The following is a 12437-nucleotide window of genomic DNA, read 5'->3' as shown; positions in this document are numbered from 1 at the left end:
CTTTTTTGGAAGACAGTAATGACAGCATAAAACAGCTGCAGTTCTTTGCTTCCAGGGCACACTGTTACTCGTGTGTATACGTTTTATGGGTGAAATGGTGGACAGTTAGCTCTTAGGATCCTTACTTGGTCTGACTACTGGTTCAGAAAAAGGCTAGGACAAGTTTCTTAACTATGAATCTGGAAAGGCTAACTGGTAGGGCTTATTCGTAATCTGTTGGTACTGCTTTTAATTCTAAAAGCTGCATAATAAAAATTTTTAAGTAATACTTTTTAATGAATTAGATGACACAGATAAAAATAGTAGAATTTAAGTCTTTTCATAATTTAAAATCCACAACATAGAACAGTAGCAAGTAGCATTCCCATGAAAAAGTTATTAAAGTTGAGAATACTTACATCTAAAAATTTTCTCATTTTTTCTAACTGCTTTTCCAGTGCTTGGTTTTGTTGCCTTAAATCCATTAGTTCAGCATTTTTCTCCTGTTCCAGTTCTATAAATCTACTGACTTGCTCTTCGACGTCCATTTCTAGAGCTTTCACTTGTTTTTGAAGGTCATCACGCACTTTTTCAGCTTGACACTGTACCTCTAGTTTTTCCTTCATCAGTTTTTCTGTCTCCTGTAGTAATTCTGTTCATGAATGCAAAAACATACTACATTAAGTCACAATTAATGATGTTATGATAAGGAAATCACCCATAACTGTGTTCAGATTTTAACTTCATGAAGTTAAGGGGCTGAGTTTCATTTCAAAAACATGTGAAAAAGGAAAATACTTATGTGAAAATATCAAAATAACACATTCCGATATAAGTAAGCAAGCTAGTATCAATAAAATCATACAGAATTAACAAAAAGAATTATGTCCTATCACTAAAAACAATAAAAGAACACAGCAAATGACCCCCTCAAAGTCCACTTTCACTACAAGGAAACGAGCAAAATCTAACCAAATGCAAGCACAGAAATAACTCACCTCAGGCGAAAGTCAATCCATTCCAAACCTGTAAAGTCATTTTTATATGCATACACAACACACACGAAAATCAAATACTGTAAATCTTTAACCAAGGTAAGTAAGAGTTACAGAAAAGAAACATAACCAGAATCAGAATTTCCTGTTAGTCTTTCTCCTTATTTGATCCACATTCCTGAGTTAGTCTTACACGTTCACATGTATGTGTATCAAGGGAAAACTGACAAGTATGAGAGGCAGTGTGGTGCTTAAGCGCAAAGACTGTGGGTTAACATCCTAACTCTACCACTTCTGACATTTAATATGATGTCCTTCAATTTCCTTGTATGTCAAATGGGAGTTAATAACAGTACTGACCTCTGAGTTATTTCCCCACAATAAGTTAATTTATAATATATCAAATAAGTTAATATATCAATGTGTGAAAAATAGTGCCTACACTATGTAAGGACTACATATACATATAAGTTTTAGCTATTATTAGTCATACAATAATAAATTTTATACAGCAAAGTAAAACAATTGTCTAATGAAGAAAATGGAATGACTGTAACTCCAGAGTCTTTACACTAACTGGTCTGTCGACACTGTACTCAGGATTAAGAATCTACAGAAAGCAGCTTTCCTTTTAAAAAACGCTGATTTAGATGTTAATACAAAAGTAATCAACCAGAAAGTCTCTTCACTAAATTTCACTGATCTTGTTGATACCATCATCTTAGATACTGATTTAGAAAAGAGTATTGTAAAAAGGCATAGGTTGTAAGAACTTAATATATTCGTTAAAGAAAATAACTTTTAATTTATATTATATTGCCTACCACTATTTCATCCATTTTCTTGAAAAAACTGAAATAGTCTTAAGCTCTGTGGGAATAATATGATGATGGTCACTATGAATCTCAGTTTTTAATTCCAAATTTTTATTGTAAGAAAAGTTTTTTTTGTTGTTAGAAAAACTTGTAAGTATAAAACACAGCAGCAAAATTAGAGATATATTAGTTGACTGAAAAATCCAAGGGTCACCCAATGGCCATGCAACTGTGTAAACACACCTGCTCCAGGCGCTGCATCGACTGCAGCATCTACTAGTCCTATTAGGAAAAAACACACACACATACAACAAAACATGGTGATTTACATGTCAGCTATTTCCTAAAACACAGTAATATATACACACACACAAAACAACTAGGAGTAAAAGCTGAACATACTGTCACAGGTTACATTTTGAGACGTATTCAAATTCCTTGAATATTGTACATGCATGATAAACACACTTTGCACATGAAAAAGGACAACCCTAAACCTGTGTTAAACAAATCTGAGCAACCAGAAAAGTTTTACCATATTATAAAAATGTATGTTGTATCTCTAAATTGATAAAATTTAATTAGTAAAACTAAACATTTATAATTCTAACTGTATGTATAATAAAGATGAAAGTGAAAGTCACTCAGCTGTGTCCGACTCTTTGCGACCCCATGGACTATAATACAGCCCATGGAATTCTCCAGGCCAGAATACTGGAGTGGGTAGCCATCCCTTCTCCCAATCCAGGAATCGAACTGGGGTCTCCTGCATTGCAGGCAGAGTCTTTACCAACTGAGCTACCAAGGAAGCCATAATATAAAGGTGAAAGGATATGACTAAAAGGATTTAAAGTTCCACTGTTACAAAGACTGACACCTATTTTTTAAACCACTAATTTACCTAATTTCTCATTTAAGAAAAGATTAGAGGTTATCAGTAAACTTATTTATTCTTTGACCTCCTGCTTATATTCAACTAAATGTCAGCCTGCTTCTAATAGCCTTTTCAATCTGTTATCTTGCAGGGTGAAATCCACCCCACCCTGCTCACAACTAGTGCCAGATCAGTGCTCTTAGTTAGTTAATCCAGGTGTACATTTTGCTGCCTTTCTGCAATTAAAAGAACTAAATCTCATACAACTTAAAAAAAAATCCTGCTTCATTATATCCAGCGTTCTCTTTAGGCAGAGGTTTGAGGAAATACAAAGAATTATCATTCCTGTTATCATATGCCAAAGGAAAAAGAAGGAAAAAACCAAACCTGATTCCACATGGTTGGCTAATAAGACAATTACCAGTAAGGTAGATTTTCTTATTATTTTTCAATCCTTATATAAAGCATAAATCATGGCACTGAAAGGGGAAAAAGAAGTCATGTTGAACTTTTAAGGAACATTTCACATGAAGTCGAGAGATACATACGCTGCTCAGCAGGGCCCGCCCCTGCTTTCATAGCCTCCTTCTGCCGCGACAGTAATTCTCTTTCTTCTTGGATCTGCTGTTGCTCTGCTTCTAGTTCTTGTAATCTACTACCTGCACATAACAACTCCTGCTCAAGACGATCTATTATATCAGTTTTTTCCTGAATTTGCCTTTCAAAAAGTGTTTTCTCATCTGCATAGCCATCAATGACACCTATAAATAAAATTAACAAGGAATGCAGTTATTATTTCAAATTTTGCTATTACATATTTATATTAAAAAAAGGTGTACTGTCAGCAAATTTCAAATCATTTCAAAAAAAAAAATAAATCATTTCACCTTTTAAAAACCTTAAATCAATTTGCTGCTGATGATAGTAGCAACTATAATATGTTCAATACAGTATTCTTATTAGCCATTGTGTTTAAATATGAAATTTCTCTGAATTTTCTATTACTTGTTATGCTAATTTATCACATCATGTTGGTGTAACATATTTTATTAAAGAGATAGGTTCCTGGAAAGCTTAATATAAATCAAATGCCTGTGAACTGAATCACATTTTAAATATACTAGAGAAAGTTGACACTTAAAGTGATTCTAGAAGCCTACCACCCACAATAGCATGGTATGATATAAATAGCGTGGGGCTTCAGAGGCTTAAAGCCTGGAATCAGCATTTAAAGGTGACTTCGAACAATTTATTAGTATCTCTGTTCCAGTTCCCTCATCTTTAAATGAAAAGAGCTGTCTTAGGATGGAGGGATTATGGTAACAACTCACCATCATTCACTTTTGTATTTTGTATAATTTTAAATACTTTCATATAATTCTATTAAGTACTTTCATAATTAAAAACTATATATAGTTTTAAAAGCTGCTTAGAGGAATTTTGAAGACAAGCTACAACTATTTTTCAGTGGTCATTTGAAATTAAAAGTAGATTGCTGGTTTCCAAACTTGGCTTGCACCAAAATCTATTTTTAGACTTGAAATTTCTCCATCCTCAATAACAACAGCAGGGTACTCACCCTCGGCCTTACTGAGCTCCACAGCCAGCTGTTCTCTGGCCCTGGACTCCTCATGAAGGCGCTCTCGCAACTCGTCTTGGCACTTAAGGGACTCAGTCACTTCTTGTTTCTGTCTAAATGACTCACGCATCAATTCTGTCTGTGTAACTTTTGCATGTTCCAGCTAAACAAAGAGGGAAAGTATATGAAGGAAGACAGAGTGTTAAGAATCTCAGTGCCATTCTCTATTAAAGCTTTTAAAAAATTTTTTAATGAAAATAAAGATATACTGTTGAACTGTAGTCATTTAATATTTCTAGTGCATGCTAATATTAGTAGATAGCGCAGTTCAGTAGACACATTAGCTGTGCACAAGAAATGTATACAGAGATATATTCTAACTTTACTCAACAGAAATAATTGCTTCTTACTGTTAGTACCTGCTTTCTCTGTTTTTACTGAAACAACTATAAGGGGGAAAATTGAGCTCAAGTGTTTCTAGTACTTAATATTAACATTATTAAATTTAAAAAAATTTACCACAGCATTTTAAAATTTACCATAGAAAATAGATTTTAGAGTTACTAAACAAGGCTTTTGGTGGTAACTTTTCATTGTTGGATAAATGAGTATCCAACCAGCGTGGAACTAGTCTTGTTTTAAATTTTATCATTCATAACTTATTTGAAAATAATATGAACATACATTTAAGAGTCATAATGGGAAATTAAATACATTTTAATCACAAAATATTTTCTAAAATATCTCTAGTAATATGCTATTACCTCAACAAAGATAAAATTCATATATATATTTTTTTACTTTTGACTGGCAAAAGATTACTTTCCTTTAATGTGGATAACCAGTACATATTAATTTTTAATATTAAAAAGTGGCCATAAAACATGAACTATTTATATACAGCATGCTTCTGCACTTATAGTCAGAGTCAATATTTTAAAAATAAATCAACTGCTTCCCCATGTAATTTTTTTCTGTACATTATAAAATGGCTGCCTGGTAAATACATGAATCTCCAAGAGTTCACAGCTCTAACTAACTAGGATATGAGTTTTTTCCTTCTTCAAATTTACTATACAAATACAATACACTTACAACAAAATAAATACTTCCTTTAGAAAAAAATTTAAAGTTTGTGTCTATATTCTATCTCTTGACAAGGTATAAAATTTCATTAAAATGCATGTAAATATTACAGTAAAGCCTACAAGAAATATTAGGAACTTCAGTTTTACAAAGCAAAACAAAAAGTTGGCAGGGACTCAAATGCAGTAGATCTAGCAAACAAACTTCACTTATTATGGCAGAGAGCACCAATACCCTACTGGAATAAGAGAGTCTTTCAAATATTTATGTAAACATTGTAAATGTTAAAAAATCTCTTCTATCTAGGTAAGGTACAGTTTATTCCTAATATTTATACAATACCTACACCTAATAATGTGAAATATATAAAAATATCATATTCAATATTCTCAAATAATAATTTAAAACCTACATTAGAAATACTTATAAACAATCAGTAAATATTTTGTCACTCTAATATATAAAAGCTTCAGGGGAGGTAACGAAACTATTCTGAAAGCATCTGAAATATAAGGTAGTACATCGTTAAAGCCATGAAAGTCATTAAAAGGGCTGAATAACTTGGAGTAAATCATTCACAACATTTAAAAGTCAAATGAACCTGAAAGGCTAACTATGCTAAATACCCTGAACACTGTTAATAATATACATTTCACATAAAAAGTAGAAAAAGGTATTTTTTCACAGGATTAGTAGGCATATTAAATATAAGTTTCTTAGGCAGTTAGCAAAAAAACCTGAAATTAGAATCCAGGCTTTCTTTTTTCGTTTCTGGAACTAGAGCCATTATGCCAAACGATTGGCTCAATGACAATTCACTTAGCTATTTTAGGTATGAGAATGCCTATTCCCTCAAATACAACCAGCCTGCTTTTACTAAAGATTGGCATCATAAATACAGAGAAGTTAAGATTCTTAAGGACAAGCAGGATCTCTTTAAATAGCTTGTCTGGCGTGGCAGAACTGAAATATTATCTCATTTAGCTTTATGTAATTAAACACATTGCCAAGTTGGGGCTTGTGGACGAAATTTTGCCCTTCAATACATTAATCATTACAGGATGAATGAACCACACAACAGGAAAAGAAGATTCTATTCCATTTACCCTTACCAAAGACATTTAAAGTTCATTTCTCATTATAGCTTTTTTCACTAAATATATAAAAAACTGAAAGCATAAAACTATAAAAAAACCAAATTTTTATACTTACTGAATAAGGAGGGGTAGGCAGGGAAATTTTAGAAATAAGCTTTAATATGTGCCCATTTCTTTTATGAATAATATGAAAAATAGAAGTATTAATAATTACGGAGTTATTTTCATCCAAATGTTCACACAGAGGAAAAGGATGTGGTAATGGTACACGGGATTCAACCTCATAAATGTCTTCATCTTGTTCTTCCAACCACGAATCACTAAGTTTGACAGTTGCCAAATAGGTCTTGTACGAATCCATTCTAGAAGTTGTAGCCGCTAATTTTCCTCATTTGCTTTACCAGTTTTCCACTACACTAAAAAGTTCTGTTTACTTTATAAAGATATACCATAGCAGTATGAAAAATTTTCTTTTGCACTATCAAATAAACATAAAAATTAATTCATACAACTAAACAACAAAAGAAAAAAAACCCCACAAATAAGAAAAATTAGGTCCCCACCAGTCTTCAGCAAGACAAAACAAAGAAACCAGAACAAAATAAAAACAAAAAACAAAACTAAAAGCAAGTAAACATGTTTTAAATTAGAATAATGACTAAAATGTTGAAGAATGAAAGAATGAAAATATAAATATCTAATTAGCTAAGCAATAAAACTGCTCTCGCTATCAAATATGTCTGTGGAAGTAAAAGCCTTCCAAGTAAAACCTGGCAGGGAAAGTCAAGTTTGAAGTCTCCATAGCAGCAGCCTTAAGAATCGCAGTTGCAAAATTATTTCCCTTGTTCTTGCTGCTTCATTCAATGCTCTTCTGAACTGAGCTATTCAAACAGCCTCTCATGCTGAGCCAAAGGATTCTAGTCAGTGTCCCCTGAGGAAAGGTCAGAACACAGGGTGTGGTTTAATGCCTGTACCTATAGGTACACTGACAGGTGGAATCTGAATTAACACACCCACAAAAAAGCCTGCCTAACAGGATCCAAGTTCCACGTCAGAGCTCTGAAAAGGATATTTAGATAGTTTATAATGCTTCTAAGATAAGCTAGTGTTTTTCCATTCCATTAAAACATGTTTTAATTTAAAAATGTAAACTCAAAAAGGTCTGAATCCACATTATCAATCAGTTCTTCAACTATACCCAATAATTGTAACTCTTTCTGGAAAACTAAGTATTTCCTTTTGATATTTCCTTAAAATAACACCCATTCTTTTGAGCAGTCATTAAAACTAAATATAGATGGTTCGGTTATAACCTATTTCTACACTGAATTATTTACAGAGTAGTTGTTAAGGAAAAAAAAAACACCTCTTTTTAAAGCTGCATTGTATAATATACAATAGCTGATAATTATACCACTTAACCTACACTATGAACTCTGACTAAGACTTAAGAGCACAAGTTGTATATAATGGCCCTCTGGTACCTTGAGAAACCTCGACAATAGTGAATAAACCAGTTACTCAGAATTTGAAAAGCTGAACAACATGAAAGTTGTTTTAAATAAATGAAAAATCTTTCACTGTGGTGACTTTTCTCTACCCAGTAATTAAATATCCTTAACTCACAAAATCTTATCTGCTATGGGAAAATCCCACACTACACCAAGCCTATCAACAAAAACCCATTTTTATGGCCACTTTCACTACACAAAATATCTTCAGAGGAGTCAATACCCAAATCCTTCACAGTTTGTTAATAATAGGAGAGAGAAAATGACATTTTTTACTGAAAGCTCAGAATCTATAGCAATATGGTTTGGGATGGTGGAAGAGCATTGCTGTCTAGAATTCCAGACAGTTCGGTTCAGATCAGTCACTCAGTCGTGTCCATTCTTTGTGACTCCATGAACCGCAGCACACCAGGCCTTCCTGTCCATCACCAACTCCCGGAGTCCACCAAAACCCATGTCCGTTCAGTCGGCGATGCCATCGAACAATCTCATCCCCTTCTACTCCTGCCCTCAATCTTTCCCAGTATCAGCGTCTTTCAAATGAGTCAGCTCTTCACATGAGGTGGCCAAAGTATTGGAGTTTCGGCTTCAGCATCATTCCTTCCAAAGAACACCCAGGGCTGATTTCCTTTCGAATGGACTGGTTGGATCTCCTTGCAGTCCAAGGGACTCTCAAGAGTCCTCTCCAACACCACAGTTCAAAAGCATCAATTCTTGGGCACTCAGCTTTCTTCACAGTCCAACTCTCACATCTACACATGACCACTGGAAAAACCATAGCCTTGAATAGACGGACCTTTGTTGGCAAAGTAATGTCTCTGCTTTTGAATATGCTGTCTAGGTTGATCATAACTTTCCTTCCAAGGAGTAAGCGTCTTTTAATTTCATGGCTGTAATCACCATCTGCAGTGATTTCTGAGCCCAGAAATATAAAATTAGCCGCTGTTTCCACTGTTTCTCCATCTATTTGCCATGAAATCATGGGTCTGGATACCATGATCTTTGTGTTCTGAATGTTGAGCTTTAAGCCAACTTTTTCACTCTGCTCTTTCACTTTCGTCAAGAGGCTCTTTAGTTCTTCACATTCTGCCATCAGGGTGGTGTCATCTGAATATCTGAGGTTATTAATATTTTTAGCCGAAATCTTGATTCCAGGTTGTGCTTCTTCCAGCCCAGCGTTTCTCATGATGTACTCTGCATAGAAGTTAAATAAGTAGGGTGACAATATACAACCTTGACGGACTCCTTTTCCTTTTGGAACCAGTCTGTTGTTCCATGTCCAGTTCTAACTGTTGCTTCCTGACCTGCATACAGGTTTCTCAAGAGGCAGGTCAGGTGGTCTGGTATTCCATCTCTTTCAGAATTTTCCACAGTTTATCGTGATCCACACAGGCAAAGACTTTGGCATAGTCAATAAAGCAGAAATAGATGTTTTGCTGGGACTCTCTTGCTTTTTCGATGATCCAGCAGATGTTGGCAATTTGATGTGCCTTTTCTAAAACCAGCTTAAACATCTGGAAGTTCACAGTTCACGTATTGCTGAAGTCTGGCTTGGACAATTTTGAGCATTACTTTACTAGTGTGCGAAATGAGCACAACTGTGCGGTAGTTGGAGCATTCTTTGGCATTGGCTTACTTGGGGATTGGAATGAAAACTGACCTTTTCCAGTCCTGTGGCCATTGCTGAGTTTTCCAAATTTGCTGGCATTTTGAATGCAGCACTTTCACAGCATCATCTTTCAGGATTTGAAATAGGTCAACTGGAATTTCATCACCTCCACTAGCTTTGTTCGTAGTGATGCTTCCTAAGGCCCACTTGACTTCACATTCCAGGATGTCTGGCTCTAGGTCAGTGATCACACCATCGTGATTATCTGGGTCATGAAGATCTTTTTTTGTACAGTTTTTGTGTATTCTTGCCACCTCTTCTTATCATCTTCTGCTTCTGTTAGGTCCCTACCATTTCTGTCCTTTATTGAGCCCATGTTTGCATGAAATGTTCCCTTGGTATCTCTAATTTTCTTGAAGAGATCTCTAGTCTTCCCCATTCTATTGTTTTCCTCTATTTCTTTGCACTGATCACTGAGGAAGGCTTTCTTATGTCTCCTTGCTATTCTTTGGAACTCTGCATTCAAATGGGTATACTTTTCCTTTTCTCCTTTGCTTTTTGCTTCCCTTCTTTTCATAGCTATTTGTAAGGCTTCCTCAGACAGCCATTTTGCTGTTTTGCATTTCTTTTTCTTGGGGATGGTCTTGATTCCTATCTCCTGTACAATGTCACGAACCTCCATCCATAGTTCATCAGGCATTCTATCAGATCTAGTCCCTTAAATCTATTTCTCACTTTCACTGTATAGTCAGTCATAAGGGATTTGATTTAGGTCATACCTGAATGGTCTAGTGGTTTTCTCCACTTTCTTCAATTTCAGTCTGAATTTGGCAATAAGGAGTTCATGATCTGAGCCACAGTCAGCTCCTGGTCTTGTTTTTGCTGACTGAATAGAGCTTCTCCATCTTTGGCTACAAAGAATATAATCAATCTGATTTCGGTGTCGACCATCTGGTGATGTCCATGTGTAGAGTCTTCTCTTGTGTTGCTGGAAGAGGGTGTTTGTTATGACCAGTGCGTTCTCTTGGCAGAACTCTATTAGCCTTTGCCATGCTTTATTCTACACTCCAAGGCCAAATTTGCCTGTTACACCAGGTGTTTCTTGACTTCCTACTTTTGCATTCCAGTCCCCTATAATGAAAGGGACATCTTTTTTGGGTGTTAGTTCTAGAAGGTCTTGTAGGTCTTCTTAGAACCGTGCAACTTCAGCTTCCTCAGTGTTACTGGTCTGTCTATGCCCCCAAATGACCAGTTCCAGACGAGGTAATGACAAATTCCTATTTATTATGACTTCGTATATGAGGGTTCCAGTAAGTTTTGAGAAGACACTTTAACGTGCAGCTAAATCTGACTTTCTTGGGGCTTCAGCAGTTACAAAATCATCAATATCCTAGATTTTCAGCTTTATGAACTGGCTGGATCCTTGCTCAGCATTTCAAATACCTCTCAAAATACTCTTTCTCAGTTCTTTCTGCAAATTAAAGTTTACTTTGATAATCTGGTGTCCAATTTCTCTTATTTGAAGCAAAAAAAAAAAAAAAGACCCTGAAAGTAAGACATATCCTTTTATAAATAGAAATATTTAGGTCAAGGCAAGAACTAACTACAAAGAAAAAAGAGAAAAGCTAGGAGAAAGAAACCTCAAAAAAGCAGCAGATTAGGATGACTTAGAATGGGGTAAACAGCCCTCACAACAAGGGTACATTAACTGATGGCATAATTCATGTTCAGTAAGGTGACCCTGAAATAAAATAATTCAAATAACAGTATGTTTGTAAGAGAGTGCCAAACAGCTCTCCTCCAAACAGCATATTAACGGATGGTATATTACATATATTGATGTTCAGATAGGTTACTTGAATTGGAATAATTCAAATAATATATTCTTTTTCTTGAAATTTTAGAAAGCACAAAACACCTTTTGTAATCTAAAACAGTTCAAATAATTTTAATTATTAAGAGGCCACCCTTTTAATTTTCTAGACTAGCTCATTATTCCCTGGTTTCAGGTAATCAAGATTTGCAATATATGTTTGAAGGCTATTAATTTGTGGAACAGAGTTATGTTTAGCTTTACTTTAACTGTACAATGTCAAGCCATTTAACTTTTTTTCCCCAGAAATATTTCTCTCAACTTGTAAAAGACTTCTGTTGCTCTCCTTCGTATTTATTTTTCTAAGTTATTTAAGAGAGACTAAGTCCTGGCTACAATACCCTGACACGCACAACAGGAGCAACACCTAACAGCAAATGTATTTCAACACTTTAGTACAGCTTATTTTAAAACATAACAAAATGTTTTGTTTTTTTGTCATAACAAAATGACAAAACAAAATCTTAACAGTACTACTGTTTCATCCTCAGAAAAAGGCTCCTCTTTGGAGAAAATATAGAAACATGCACCTTAAATTCCATCGTTCTAAAAAATGATTATAAGTTCATGAGAGTTGCCTATAATAAAAATCTTTCTTTGGTAGTAAATCCCTCATCATTCATTGTTTTCTTCTAACACCGAAATGAATCTCTTGGTAAATAATGTCCTATGGCTCTAAACTACCTCTGGATTCTAGAAAAGTTTAATTGCTAAAAGACTATTTCCACAGAACAGACTGATTCCTATTTGTACTTGATCCAAAAATCAAGAATCTGAAACCACACTCTCATAGATAACTTTTCTGCAGAACCACAATGAGACTACTAAATAAAGACAAGCTTAAAGAGATTAACTTTCTAAGGGCTTGAGAGTAATCTCTCAGCACGTTTACTCCTAGTCCAACAAAAGCTATCCCAACCTGGGACTTCCCTGGTGGTCCAGTGGTTAAGACTCCATGCTCCCAAAGCAGAGGGTGCTGGTTCAATCCTGGTCAAGGAACTAAGATCCCACATGCTGCA

The 12437-nt window shown here is 34.9% G+C and overlaps 1 protein-coding gene across 10 annotated transcripts in view; it reads right to left on the bottom strand.

The window, feature by feature from the left end:
* The window catches only part of AKAP9 (A-kinase anchoring protein 9), a 165948-nt gene that overhangs the window by 41821 nt on the left and 111690 nt on the right, over positions 1-12437 (bottom strand). For 6 of the 10 annotated variants that reach the window (XM_061413402.1, XM_061413397.1, XM_061413403.1 and 3 more), the window contains 4 exons: positions 4243-4405; positions 3212-3424; positions 2033-2071; positions 399-631 (listed from right to left, as the gene is read on the bottom strand). In XM_061413402.1, the coding sequence (XP_061269386.1) occupies positions 399-631; positions 2033-2071; positions 3212-3424; positions 4243-4405 (648 nt within the window). Of the gene's footprint in view, positions 1-398; positions 632-2032; positions 2072-3211; positions 3425-4242; positions 4406-6540; positions 7089-12437 lie in introns of those variants that run through there. The other 4 variants (XM_061413399.1, XM_061413400.1, XM_061413405.1 and 1 more) reach the window with 2 other exon arrangements.

This window comes from Bos javanicus, chromosome 4 (genome assembly GCF_032452875.1).
Source record: "Bos javanicus breed banteng chromosome 4, ARS-OSU_banteng_1.0, whole genome shotgun sequence".
NCBI lineage: Eukaryota > Metazoa > Chordata > Mammalia > Artiodactyla > Bovidae > Bos > Bos javanicus.
This window is presented reverse-complemented; position numbering and strand designations above follow the sequence as displayed.